The 15,443-nt window shown below is 34.8% G+C and overlaps 1 protein-coding gene across 1 annotated transcript in view; it reads left to right on the forward strand.

Moving 5' to 3' along the window:
- Nucleotides 1-15,443, forward strand: part of LOC101699433 (otogelin-like protein) — a 147,924-nt gene that overhangs the window by 80,181 nt on the left and 52,300 nt on the right. The window contains exons 29-32 of the mRNA XM_087192482.1: nucleotides 1,093-1,119; nucleotides 6,208-6,375; nucleotides 8,073-8,351; nucleotides 10,802-10,919. Coding sequence (XP_087048608.1) covers nucleotides 1,093-1,119; nucleotides 6,208-6,375; nucleotides 8,073-8,351; nucleotides 10,802-10,919 — 592 coding nt within the window. The remainder of the gene's footprint in view (nucleotides 1-1,092; nucleotides 1,120-6,207; nucleotides 6,376-8,072; nucleotides 8,352-10,801; nucleotides 10,920-15,443) is intronic.

Below are 15,443 nucleotides of genomic sequence, written 5' to 3' on the forward strand. Positions count from 1 at the left end.
CTAAGTGAAATAAATCAAACATATTTTGTCTTACAGGTGATATCCAAAATATAAATAAAGAGCAAAACAAAAGAGAGATGATAGGAATTAGGGAGGTAGAGCTTGTGGAGATGGGAAAGGGATCTGGGGAAGACAGGAGTGGGGGAAGGAAGGGGAAATAAAAAACAATCAAGATGTGATGTCCCCAAGATGAATGAAATTATTGTGTATTGTGTATTACAACATATACTAATAATAAAAAATAAAAAGAACATTTATAGTAGTTGTTTTTAATTAATTCCACGGAACTCATGAAAACAGAAATGACTACATTTTGTGTTCCTTTGACAATGAGAAATTGTAGTTATCAAAATGAAAAATTTGTGGTAATGTTTGTATTGTGTTCAACTGCTGTCTCTGCAGCATTTGAAATATAAATTATCTCGTTTGCCATCCTCAGAGAATCTATTTGATTCCAATCTTCTTACACCTGTGAGCTTTTACTGTTCTGATAATAAGAATCATATTGGGCTGGGGATTTAGCTCAGTGGTTTTGGCGCCTGCTGAGCAAGTGCAAGGACCTGAGTTCGATCCCCAGTACCAAAAAAAAAAAAAAAAAGAATCATATTTGTTTAAGAAATATTGAACTTGAGCCGGGGATTTAGCTCAGTGGTTTTGCCGCCTGCTGCGCAAGCGCAAGGACCCGAGTTGGATCCCCGGTACCAAAAAAAAAAAAGAAAAAAAAGAAATCTTGAACTTTTAGATTTGACTCCAAATATTTTATTTACTTATGTAGGTAGGTAGTCATCTGAAGAGCAGATTACAATTTGAATAGTTTCTGTTGATGTTTCTAAATTGGTGGATATAATAGCATACCTTTAAAATAATCTTATGAAATTTAATTAATTATGACACATCACCTAAAAGAATTCCTTTTGTTCAGAGGAAGTTGCTAAATAATATAACACTCTGTTCTAAAACTCTAAAACTCTGTTATAAAACTCTGTTCTTTCATGTGTTTGTTGATAAAATATGGCCATATCTTACATGTATTCAAATAAGTGGTCAGCTTGTTATATATAGCTTAATATTTGTTCTTTTTTTTCCTTTTAGCTCTTGATTGTGAATATTACAATGAAGGTATGTGATATCATACTATACTATTCTATTAGGTGTATTTTCACATTAAAAATTTTTGAACAATTTGTACTCTGAACAAAATATAGTTATTGCTTGATTTATCACTTTGTGAAACCCTATCTAAATTTCTAAGTACTCATATTAAACCTTATCTTATGAAAAATAAAACAGCTTGTAGGTTAAATTCTCAGCACTTAAAAAAATCCTTAACACTGTAAATAGTTTTGGAATAACATGGGTAGATGAGTAAAATTAGTTTTTTTTTTACATCAGATATATACATTTTATCATCAGGTATAACATGGACATTGGTCAAATTTTTTAAAATTTATTTTTAATAAGCAATAGCATATATTTAATCCTTTAAATTTTATTTCATTTTTAATTAACAATAATAGTGTCTATGGGATATAATGTGATATTTTGATAGTGGAATAAATTGTAAAATGATAAAATCAGGCTAATTAGCACATATGTCACCCCCACATTTGTCATTATTTGTAGTGAGAATATTTAAAGTTCTTTTAGCTGTTAGCTTTGACAAAAAAGGAAATCTTGTCATTTATGACAACATGGATAATGATAGATGACATTATACTAAGTGTAATAAGCCAGGCAGAGAGATTAATACCATAAGGTCTCATTTATATGTGTAATCTAAAGTAGTCAAACTGAGAGGTAGAGAGTAAAGTGCTGGTTACCGGAGGCTGGGAGTGGGGAATGAATGATGAAAGAGATGTTGGCCAAGAATGCACAGCTTCAGCTAAATAGTAAGAATAAGTTCTGGTATCTACTGCACAGTATTGTGACTATAGGTAAAATGTTACCATGCTGTGGAAATCAAAGACACAAAATGCAGATGTTATGGTAACAAAAGGAATTAATTTTGCCATCAGTATGGGAAAACATAAACACATAATATCAGAGTGAAAACCTACTACAATAATGGTGCCCTGGGATATCGCTAAGGGTCCAGAATTGCCATGAAAAGTCTGAGAAAATAGGCTGCCTAAAACTAAGACAGTAGAGAAAAGACAGAATTATATCTTCAGTGAAAATGCCAAAAGATAGCAGGTTAGAAGTCTGCTTTTTGTCAAATTTATTCAGTGATGAAGGGATAGCCACCAAAACTTAATTCAGATGAGTAAAATGACCTAGGAAATTGTGCACTGTGAAAGGAGCAAACTCTGAGTTCATGAAGATGGATGGTTAAGTTAGAGCAATAACTATAGGAAAACTGGGACAAGCAATCAGTCTATGGCATAGAGAGATCTATTGGGTGTAAAATGTCTACCGAAGCCTGAGAAGGCTAGGTAACTTCAGAGAAATAGAAATGATGAATTAAAAAGAAAGTGATCATTTTAGCTTTGGTTTTTGTTACATTTATGGAAATTTGATAGGTGAATAAAATTTAATATTAAAAAAGCCCCTGTGTAAAGAAAATCTAACTTAAATTGTTCCCTGTTCAATATTTTAAACAGACACACATGCACACACACACACACACACACATGCACATGCACACACACACACACAGAGGGTGAGAGGAGAAAGCCAAGAGGGAGAGAGAGAGAGGGAGACTCTATATCAATGGAGAGGAAGGGAGGGAAGGAGGGAGATATATATATATATACACACACACACACACACACACACACACACAGAGGTTCTATGTTACTTCTTTGGATCCCATGACTAAAATTCAATTAATTGCCCAATAATGGTAGCAACAGTAATAATAACAATGGTTTGGGCTGTGTTTACTTTTTTTTTAAATCATGCAATTTAAACTTCAATATGCCATTTTATTTTGTTATCAATACTTTTCAGAAGGGGAAATTGAGGCACAGAGAGATTAAATAACTGCTCAAGTCATTTAGTCAAAATGTGGTCTCCTGGCACTTAGAAAGAATCTGACTTCAGAGCCAGTGAGCTTTATGTCTCTGCCACCTGGCCTAGAACATAGTTAGCAGGTCCTTGTGTAGGAATGATCACCAGACATTTGTTATTCCATGTTCTCCATGATGCGTACAGACATTGATTTGAGAAAACCCTGCAATACTTTTCTCACTTAAACATTCTTGTCTCACACAGCTCTCTGTGAAAGATTCCATCTGTGCCTTTGTAGTTTCTGGCATTCCTTCTGCAGACCACTAGACCCAGCATAGAATTTTCTATGCATACTGAATCACTGCTTCTTACTACTTGGCACATTTTGCCTTCTGTCAAGTCTGCTGCACTTCTAGTGATGGTTCAATTTTATAATGTGTTACAGAATTCTCTAAAGAGTTCTTCTAGTTCCATTTATAATGCAGTAACAATAACATCAGAGTGAGAACAGGGAATTTGGGCTTCCTCAGACACTGGTAGGCTCTGTGTAATGGCAGAGGAATATTTTCTAGGATCAAAGCAATAGGGGGAAAACTATAAGGGGTAAAGGTGGGGGTGGGTGGGTAAGAGCTTGTAAAAGTAATTCAGTAGAGATAGATGGTTGAGAGTATAGATTTGTGGAGATTGTTGATGGTAATCATAAAAAGAAAATAATTTTAAATCACTATTCTTTTTTTTTTTTGGTACCAGGGATCGTAAATGACTATTCTTAATTTACTTCTTCCTAACTAATTTCACAGCTATTGTAACATTACCTTCTTCTTTATACTTTTACAGATGAAATCTCTCCCTTTCTTTACTTACTACATGGGACACACTATGTTATTCATATAGTAATATTATTTAAAGAAAACTCAGAAATAGTCATGATTCTGTAGCAAGTAATTTTTAAAAATGATAGGACAATCAGAGCTTCCCACTGAGATTATTTCAACAATCCCTAGCACAAAGGTTCTGTATAATATATTCATGTTCACTGCTGTGGCTCATACTTAAATTGGAAAAGTTTTATGGCTATTATTGCTGTAGATGAGCAAAGACTTTGTTATCCTGCTAAAAACTGTTGGGCAATTTTTAAAGTTTAGTGTGATTTTATTAGACAGGATGTGCTTATTTCTCTGTTTGAAGAATCACTATAGGAAATGATTGCTTTCAGTCAACTCTGAAGTTATACAATTCTCTGCAGAAAATTAATGATAAGTTCAATGACTTTTATTTCTCAATTGCTGATGAAAATAGTCCAGAAGCAATATATCAACTAACTGGGAGTCAATATAAAATCATTAGGATTTTGTTCAAATGAATTTCTCAAGTTATGACTTCAGGTTCCTGTAGTGAGGGGTATGTGCAATAGGAGAAAGGAAGATTTTTCTTAGCTGTCCATTTCCTCTTTCCTTCTATTCTGTGTTGAATACCTTTGCAGGTTCTTCAAGTCCTCGAGTTGCTATTATGTATATGTTTTCTTCATTTTGTACCGTAACTCAGTATGCTTTATATATTTGTCCATGTATTTACATATTTAAGCAAACATGCATATTCATAAGTTGAAAAATATTTACATCTTGAACATTTTTGTCATTGCCCCTGTCCTTCCTAGATAATTAATCCTTAAGTGGTGAAGAGATTTGGCATAATTTTCTTTGGTTTTTGTACATTTTGGCTCACAGAGTAATGTTGTGTATATTATCCATTTGTAACTGAAATGGTGGATCCACGGATGCCAGCCCCGTAAAGAAATTCTTCACTGTTTCTGCTGAGCTCCAACTTGATGGGCTAGCAAAGTTTTTCCTCATCTGTACTCAAAGTATCTCAGTCCTTAAAGAAGTGCTTTTTCTCATGGTATAAAGGTGTCCCCAGCTGCTGTATGGCAACAAAGATGTTACTGGAAGGAACACTTGACCATAAATTACCCTCTGGGTCCCTCCCATTTCTCCTGGTCCTCATGGTGGAGACTGTGGTCCTCAACTTCCTCCTACCTGGAAGACTTTTTATTCCTCTGATGCAGTTATCCTCTCTCTTTTTCTCAGGCTGGTCTTCAGTCCTTAAAAGAGAAAATCATTGTTCTCATATTGTTTGAATCCTTTTCCCTCTCTCTTCTGGGTTGGCCTTGGAAGATACAATTGTGTTTGTGATAAAAATAAGAGAACTGAGAAAGTGAAATAGACTGAGTATAAGATTAATCTTTTATGATATGACCTACCACCTCTATATTAATATAACCCACAATTCAAAAATAAACATATATTTATAAAAGTGTACAGCTGCTAATTATGTATCTTAATATTTGATGATTCAGAAGAAACTTCAAGGTTTTATAATATTCAGTTATGTTAAGAACATTAAATAGCACAGAAGTTGAAGTCAAAATAATCTCATTTTCATTAAATGCAATGTGTAAAATCATTTGAATACTAATGAAATAATTTTCCATTTATATACTTTTTATAAGATGAAGTTTGCAGAAAATTACTCTGACTTTCACATATGATTCTAGACTAACCAATTTTCACTATAGTAAATATTTTCCACTTTATGCAAAGACACTTCAGTGCATGAGAAATGAGAGTGTAAGTGAAAAGGTCTTATATTTCTTGGTTGAGCTTCATCTTATTTTCTCTTTTTTAAAGACATACTTCACTGGTGAAATTTAATAATTCTCTAAATAGTAAAATATTATATATTATATTTGTGAAATTTTTTATACAATGCAACTAAGAAGGCATGGTTTTTAGAGGATTATCATTTTACCTGGCCATAGATACAGCTAAGCCTCTTATTTTTATGAAGGATAGATTAGGATCTTGGAAAGTTAGGGCTGCAGGGTTACCTTGATAAACTTCTTACAGCTGAAAAAACTTGAGATCTAGAAATCTAGAGATCTAGATCTTAAATTCATCTGTACAGCCTTAATTTACATACACATAGATATAAACTATGTATACATGTACATGCACACAAGTATTTTCTACTCATTATATGTATGTGTTATATATTCCAAATTACATATTCTAAATATGTATGCTATATTTTAAATTATATTGTTTTTGAAAAGAGTTTAGTTATTTTATTAATGATACATTTCAACTGTATAATATTTTTAGAATATTGGTTGGTATTAAAATTTATTTCATTGAAATGATGGATTGAAATTTAAAAGTTCCGTGATAATTTATAATTCTCTTACTTGTACTCAACTAGGACTTGGAGAAGGACCATATATGTTGGCAAGTTATGGGCAGAGTGGCCTTGTTCTGGGAGCTAATTTGACGAGTAGAAGCATTTTCTCTTTACCAAGAAGTGGTATGCATGGAAATTTAGTTTTTAATTTTATGATCACTCCAGGCCTTTTCAAAGAAAAGACATCATGTAAGTACGATTGAAGAATTCAGCTTTCCAGTTGCAGTTTTCCATTATTCATTCAGTAAATATTAATTGTTTATTATTAAGAATGTTTATTAAGTTTATGACATTTTTCTGAGTTCCCTAAAGAATATAAACTATGACACTGGCCCATGAAACAGCTATCTCTTTTGAGTATAAAATCATTTATTTATCTATTGGCATATTTGTATTAGAACTGCAATTGCTTGAGATTTTGGTGTTACGTAAAGGACAATTTAAATGCCCCTAGTGTTCATCATAGACTTTAACTTTACAATCCACGAATTCCTAACAGTTCAAGGATTTTAATGTTAGATTGAAGTAAAAGACAAAAGTATGATTTGATATCATGGAAGTTATGTATGAAGGTTCCATATCAGAGGTAGACAATCACAGAGTCTGTTATACTTAGGAGACAGCGGGGCTTCTCTGTCCTGGTTCACAGACACATTCTCAGAGTTAGAATATGGTGCTCTGTTTACTTGTTTGTAGTAAGGTCTGGACTACCTGGCACTTATTCTGACGATAATAGTGTTGTCTTTTAATCAGCTGATGTCAGGCAACATTATTACTGTGTAGTCGACTTACAATCTTCTATAGCATGTTGTATAAACTTAGGAAAGATTCTTAATGAATGAAACTGACTTAACTTTCATTTATTCTTAGAAACCTCCCAATTATCCAGTTAGAATAAATTACTTCTTTCCTGTAGAAAAGAACTCCTTTAGTTCTAAAAGTATCTATCATAGTCTGAAATTTTAATTTGTGTTGGCTAGATACTTTTTTTTTTGGCTAGATACTTTTTATATAAAATTTTCTTTAATTCTTCTTTGCATCTTTCAGTGCTTAGCAGAGGGACTTACAAGTTTTAGGACACAATAAATGCCTTTGGAGTCATATTGAATTCAATCCAGTTCTCCATATTATTATTTACAATGACTAAAGTTTGTAACAGAAAAATCCAAATAATATTTGTTTCAGAAAACCAACCCAATATCTCAGTTAAAAAGATTTTATATACAGTAATGCAATTTAGAAATATAAGAGAAAATTTCAAAACACACAAAGAAAAGATTGATATTCTCCATTTTTTTGCAAAGCCTAGTTTCTCATTAACCATTTGATCATCCAGGAAATAGACAATATTAAGTAATCTTTTCTTGATGCAGCAAAATTTCTTGCAAGAACAATCACTCATTAAGGGACTAGTGATATTGAAGTGGTGTTACTTACATGCCTAAATGGATCCATTTCTTGACTTTCTCATTCTTTTCTATCATCCAGTTAAGCTGTTTGTAGATTTTGTGCATTTGAAAATGTTAAAGCTTACAAATACAGATGTGAAATTAATCATTCAGTTCCTCGTATGAAGCTGTACATCCCAGAGTCCTCACTGATATTTAATTTTTTCTCTAAGGACATATGAAATTATTTAAAACATAGAACTAACCAAACCCCAATGATTGTGGAGATATTGCTACCCGCTGCCTTTAAATTACTATGTTTCCTTTTAGAAGTCTCATAATTCATTTCTGAAATCTCAGAGATTCACTTTAATGATGGATAGCAATTGTGAAGCACTGTTTTCAACTTTATAAATGCATTTTATAATGCCAATGTTGATGATCTGCCTTCTCCTGAGATTCCAAGGACTTGTCAAAATTCTGCTTTATGTTTCATAGCACTGGCACTTGTTTCTCTGGAATCTGCTGAAAGACCAAACTACTTTCTGTATGTCCACGACAATGACACTCTTAGCTTGAAACTGTGGCAGGCAAATTCAGCCTTTCATCGGAGAGCTACATTTTTCCACCATCAGAGCCTCTGGATTTCTGGTTACAGTGCATTTGAGCTATACAGCAAGAAAGGCTTTTTCATCATATTCACAGATTCTAGTGTCAAAGCATCAAAATATGATGATTCTGAGGAATTCAAACAATCAAGTAGTTTCAACATAGAAGGTATGTTTCCTGAGATCTCTTAAAAGAGAACAATTAGGTAACATATTATGAAAATATTTTTCAATTTTTAGTGTTAAAACGTTTTTTAGTGTATATGAGCAGGTAGAGCTTTATGATCTTTAGAAAGTTTCTTCCCCTTTACCCCTTGGTTCACTCATTTGTAAAATAGGAGCAATAATACCTATTTCACTCTGCCTATGATATTAAGTTGATTTCAATTGATTAAAAGAACCCTAAATAATTTTGTTTATAATTATTATCTCAATTACTATCACCAAGACTGTCTGAACTTTGGAATAAGAACCAAACTATGACTTGGAGTGTATCTACTTTTTCTTTCCTAGAAGGCAACTTATCAATAATCTGATTCTTAGTGATAAAGATAATATATTTGTCTGTTTTTGAATTCAAGGTTTTCTGGTTTCACTGATATCTGAAAAGTTTCCCTAGTTCAGCAGCAGAAGCCTGATCTTATTTCTAGAGAGACTTTGATTTCTATAGTTACTGAATTTCCTGAGATTCAAAAAACTAACTTCACTTTTTAATGCAATGTTTAAAAGTCATCCTCTACTTCCAGAATCTAAGAACTTGATTTCTGACATCAGTCTCCTGAATTGCTTTATCTTAACTAACACTCCTAAAGCAGTTTAAGAACTCGAACCACTGGCCTTTTCTGTTGTGCATACTTATCAGTAAACTTTTCTTGTTGTTGCATTTAAAAAAATCTGAACTGAGCTGCAAAAGTTTACTTATTGAATAGAATCCCTGTTTGCAGACACTCTAAGTCATGCAGGAATTTTTCAAAAACCCTGCTGACACAGTTCCACAAAAACTGGTAAAAAAAAAAAGGGGGGTGGGGGAAGAAGGCAGTCCTAATACTTCTAAAACTGGTATACTTAGGTCTAATCTGATAAGACATAATAAGCCAGTCAGGCAGAGCAGCTTTGCAAGAATCAGCAGAAGTCTAGAATCCCTGGTGAGCCAATGCCCCAAAGCTTGGGAAATCTGCCCAGGGCAGATGGAGTCTTGTCTGTGCATGTGCCATATTGCACTTTAGCAGAGAGCACTCCTCTATGGATTTTCTACTACAGATGCCACTGGCATTGTTGAGCACAAATTGTCCAGGACATCCTCTTTTAGAAGGAAGGAAGGCAGAGCCTGGGCTGTTCCAGAATGTTCCTTCTTTATTTCAAGATAATACATTCTCTGGACATTCTACACTTATTATAAGAACAGAAAGTGGGAGGGGGAAAGCTAGGTCGGCCAAGGTCATCTGGAGGCCTGTCTTCTTGTGTAGTGCTCTTGGGAAAAGGAGTCACTGACATGCCGCTGTAACATCACATAGTGTGATAATTTACTGGAATAAAGTTGAACTTTACAAGCCTCTATTTCTTCTCTACTGTAGAAGTCTGTGCTATTAGTTCCAGACCTAGTAGCCCGACTTGTATTTCAAAATGGATTGGTGGCACCATAGAATCTCAGACACCAATCTTTGCTTCTCAACAAGAAATTCTAGGGCTCTATTCTACTTTTGGAACCAATTCTCTTTCAACATCCATTAACCTAATAACTCAAGAGTAGCAATTCCTCCAATCTTTAGATGAATTGATGATTTCCAAAAAGTCTTATTTTCCTAACCATACTTTGGAATTGAACTCTGGATCCAAAGTCCAAGAAACACACTTGTGTCCTAAAAATTTTTCCCTTATGGAGTTCTCTTGATCAGAGATGATTTTGAACTACTATAGAAGGATTTCTCTGTGATGTGGGAAGATCAGAGTTTTAGAAGAGTTAGCAAGGGAAAAATCTTCAATTAGGAAAAATTTTATAGTTGCAAGGAAGCATTATTCAAATCCATTCATTTATTCTTTTGTATTCAAACAATACTTATAATGTACAAGTCCTTTGCAAAAGAACAACCATGGAACATTCTCTCTAGATTTGCAATTTTGAAACATATTTGGTCTTGCCATTTTTCTAGTTGTTTGAGGTTGGTAAGTTATTTGCTTGCTTTAATTCTCAATTTCTTTATTTTTAGGTTGGAAATAATACATACTCAATAGAACTGTAGGAAGGATAACATAGAACAATAGATAAAAACACAAAAATTGCAAAAAAAATACAGTTCCAAACATGTGTTTGTTACTATTATAATATGAAAATTAGTGAAAACTTGCTTATTAAACATAGAGAAGATGTAAAATTTCCCTTATCCTCTTATAATCCCTTACTTTTTAAAATCTTTGGAAGATAGATTTACATTTACATATTTAACCTGATCAAGAAATGTTTTAGTCACCAAAGAATTGCAATATTTTCATTCCATAGCTTTGTATTTTTCCGTAGTACCATGGTCAAGGAGAGGCTAAAACTAAATGTTTATATCTTAAATTATTAGATTTCAAGTTGTACCTTAAAGATGTGCAAAATCTAAACATTTTTTCCCCCAGAAATCCAGGCAGCAGTGCCTTACAGGAGAATGTGTGAATGGAAATATGAACCTTGTGCCACTCCCTGTTTTAAAACATGTAGTGACCCTGAAGCACTAGCATGTACATTTCTTCCACCGTAAGTAATGCTTATCAATAGATGAGCAAACTCCAGTATTAACAGATTATGTTTTCAGTGAATTTTGTGTTAGATTTGAAGCAGCCATTCTCAAGAAAAATTTGTGTTTGGTATGTAGTACTGTTCATGAATTCATGAATTTATTTTATTTTAATCAGCACATAGTTGTTGAGGATCTATTATGTGTTAGGTATTCTTCTTGCTGCTATAGATACAATGATGAACATAATAAGGTACTTCCCTTCCCGAAGACTACACATTTTGGGGTTTGTATTGGTCAACTTTCCCATTGCTGGGATGCAATAATTAACATCTGCTAGGTCTGGTTCTAATAGCACAGAGTTCTAGAATAGAGAAGAAATAGAGGTTTGTAAAGTTCATCTTTAAGTAAATTTCAGTAAATTATCACACTATGTGATGTTTCAGTGGCATGTCAGTGACTCCTTTTCCCAAGAGCACTACACAAGAAGACAGGCTTCCAAATGACCTTTGCTGACCTAGCTTCCCCGTCCCACTTTCTGTTTTTATAATAACTGTAGAATGTCCGGGGAATGTATTATTTTAAACATAAAGGAAGAGATGTAGCTTATGGTTTCAGAAGATTCAGTCCATGGTATGGTAGCTCCAAGGCAGAAACATTGTGACAGAGCAAAGTTGCTTACCTAGTTCATGGTATCTGGGAAGCAGAGCACAGAGGAAAAACACCAAAGAAGAAGGGGCCTCAAAGTCATGCTTACATGACCCACACAGGCACATCCCAAAGTGTGCCTTAATAATCCTTAGGCAGCTTCCAACCCAATCAAGTTGATAAGCTTAACCATCACAGGGTTGAAGCAGAATATAAACAAAAATGTAAATATATAAAGCAACATATTGTTACATGGCAATATGTGTGATGGAGAAAACTAAAATAAAAGAGATAGGGAAATTCCGTGTGTGTGTTTGTGTGTGTGTGTGTGTGTGTGCTAGTTAAGATTGGTGGTCAGAGAAAAACACACTGGCAAGGTGATGTCTAGTCAGAGACCTCAAAGAAGTGAGGCAACTAGTTGTGTGAATATTTGGGGATATCTTTTGACCTGAGAACAGTGCAGATGTCCTGGGGAGCGAATGTGTTTGGTGTATTTGAGGATTAACAAGCAGGTTATTTGTTGGAGGAAAATGAATTGAGAGAAGTAGGAGATAAGATGAGAGAATCATAGTGATGGGTACATCAGGTAAGAGCTTGTAACCTTTTGTAAGGACCTTGTCTTTTGCTTTGAGTAAGACAGGAAGCCCAGATGTACTTTGAACAAAGTGACAAGACCTACTATAGAGTTTACTTTGGCTGTTGTATTGAAAATGGACCGTAGGGGAAGGGTAGGACAAGGGCAGAATGGTCAGTTACATAGACAACAGAAGGAGTCTACGAGGTTGACAGCCTTGAAGGTTGTGGGAAATGATCAGGTCCTTGATGTCTTTTACACTTAGGGCCGGAGGCTGTGCTGATGGATGTAATGAGTGAGGAGAGAATGAAGAATTAAGGACTTAAGTTTGTCTTCAGCATTAATTGGGTGCAGTTGCCACTTTTCTAATCAAAACTGGTAAAATATCAGCAATTTGGAATAATTTAATTTAACAGAAGACTGTGCTGGCATTTACAGCGAGAAGGGCAATGTTGGAATATTTTGGAAGAAAAGTGAGGAATTTGGTTTTGACAGTATTAAACTTAGTATTGAAATTGTTCTTTGGATTTAGTTACCTGGAGAGCAGGAAGAGGAAAAATGACAACAGCTTTTTCCTATCTTTTTAAAAAGGCGTTAGTTTACTATAGAGAACAGGAAAACAGATCAAAAGTAAGAGGAAATATTTTTAAAGGAGTCATGTTACATTAGAGACCTAAGTCTGTCTACTCCATGGCAAACACTGCCATTACAAAATGCCCTGGACATCTGAATAGGACCCAGCCAGTCTGTGGGAACTCACATTCTTTAGAAAGGAGACAAACAAAAGCAGATAATGACAATACAAAGGAATGATGATTAGAGAAGTAGCCATAATGAGCACACTAGCTGCACCGTGACACAAACTGTGCTCAGTGCTGTCAAATGGAAAATCTAATTATTCTTATTTTTGAGGAGAAAATCAACCAAGGGAGGCTCAGAGAAGTTACACCATTGCCCAGAGTTTCTCAGCAGGGTAGCCAAGATTTGAACCACTGTGCCTTGCTGTGTAAGTGCTGTAGGAACAGAAGGAAGGACGTATTCCTGTTCATTTTCTTAAAAATAAAAAAGCATTTTTTTTTAAAAAAAGAAGTGTTCATCATTTACTTAGACCGCTCCCATTCACAGATCTATCTCCTGCCTCTTCTGGTAGCCATCAAGAGGAGGCCATACCACAGTGGCCCCATAGTGAGGACAGTTGCTGGGAAGGGCACAGGGGAAGGTGGGAATGCATCCAGCCATCAATGTGGAGAAAATGGAGCTTTACTTTGAAGTGGCATTTGGTTAGCTTATTATTTTTTGTGGCACAAGTAGTCTTTGAGGTGACTGTACCCCACTCTATGATGGTTCCAGTTTCTTGGCTGTAGCTGTGGTAGGGTTAGGATGCCCAGAAGACTCAGCATGAAACGTCACCCCAGTGAAGCTGTTCTCCTTTTTACCCTCAGTCCTATCCCCTGTCTTCTTCTGCCGTGAGGAGATGCCTCATGGTTGCAGTAATTTCACTGTACTTAGGGCCCTGAGTGGGGACTCAGGCACTGAGTTGGGGCTTTCACATGCCCTGTGCCTCTCTTCTATGAACCCAGCAGATTCACCATCTTTGCTTTACGTGATTTCAGTTCTCGCTCAAAGCAAGTGCTGAAAATAAAAATATCTAGTGAAAATGAGGGCTTGTTTTATGCCAAGTATCATACCATAAAGCACATATGTAAATACAGTTACTCTTATTATACACCTATTATAAGAACAATTCTGTATGAGACACTATATTTGTCTGTTAAAAGTGGAGTAGATTATTGGCTGTATGACAAAAAAAGAGGGAACTGTTATATGTGACTAGCCTTTTAAAGAAATGAATTAATGGTTTTTGGAAAATATTTTAAGGTGGCTGTGGTTTGCACTGGCACAAATAATTTAAAAATAACTGAGTTGCATAAAAATGGATGGTGACTTCATTTAATGATACCTGACTGGCTGTGGTCTTTTCAGCAATCTAGTAACTTTAATTTTTACTTTTTTCTGCTTGACAAAGTTTAGAGTAGAATAAGGTTATATATCTGTTACAATTATTCAAAAGTTAATTTTGTGAAATAAGCAATTTAACAGATAGGTTAAATGTTTATGTTTTAAAAATTGATTGTGAAGGACGTATCCAAGAGATAAGTGGGTCTTACCAGATCTCATTCAGTAAGAGAGCAGAGCTTTTCTTGGTTAATGTTGCCGGGATTTGCTTCCATGAACAGTGCCCTCTGCTGGTGAGGCTGACCCCTAGTGTCAAATTACTTTGCCTTCTGAATAGAAAGAGGCTTTGAGCGTTTTCATCTAAAGTCTTTATTAACAGATGAAGAAATTGGAAATATTTTTAAAATATTAAAATATGCTAGAACCTGATAATGTATTAGAGATGCAGATAAGAAAGTGAAAGCTTTTTTATAGCTATATATTAATTCTCTATGAATCTAATAGACTTGGTTATACACGAAAGATTACATTTACTTTCTTTAAATCAGGATTGGATTCTAAGCTTCATTTGGACAGGAGGAAAATGTAATCTCAGTTTTAATTTGACTTCAGCCCTTTAGAAGAATAGTATTCCTGGTGGTCTCTCCTGTTTTTAGTCCACAATTCCCAAGCCCATGCCTTTTGAAATTTGAGACCCTCACTTAATTTCTTTTGTACAGACAAGGAGGGGGATCCTTACCAAGGTCCAACATCCTGGGACTTGAAACCACATTGAGCTTCACCCTACTCCTGTACACACAACTGCTTCCAGGCTACTGCCAGAAATTGGGCTACACCTTAATACTCTTAAAGACTGTGGCCTTTGCCCCTCTTCCTCTCTGTTCTCGAAGAAGGGCAGCAATGTCCTGCTTCTATCCCTTCCACCTAGAGATCTCCACTCTTTTCGTGGAGATTAGGATTTAATAAAGAGCAAGGAAAGCCCCTGAAGATGCTATTTTTGTCTTACATCTTCAATGCAAGGATCATCAAGATCATGTCAACCCACTTGGATATGGGGGAATACAGAAGCAAAAAGTGACAATGCAACTAATATAGATTAAAAATTTCAAAAAATTATTTCTCTCCACTTCCACCAATTTATAGGCTATAGATTTCATGTGCCCCAAACATAAATGTGTATTTTGAATTTTCTGTGTTCAACTCTGCCTTAATGTTAATGATACCTCTTTATCAATCACTGGCTGTGATTTCATAAGTTGAAGTGTGATGGAGTGTTGTGGTAGTAAATGCAGTGCTCCTTAGTACTTAACCAGGGCATACAAGAATTTTAGGAAGAATATATCATAGCTGTATATATTCAGTGAAT

The sequence above is a fragment of the Heterocephalus glaber genome, unplaced genomic scaffold (assembly GCF_053883595.1).
Source record: "Heterocephalus glaber isolate CG9 unplaced genomic scaffold, H.glaber_assembly_v1.0 deba00001571, whole genome shotgun sequence".
NCBI lineage: Eukaryota > Metazoa > Chordata > Mammalia > Rodentia > Bathyergidae > Heterocephalus > Heterocephalus glaber.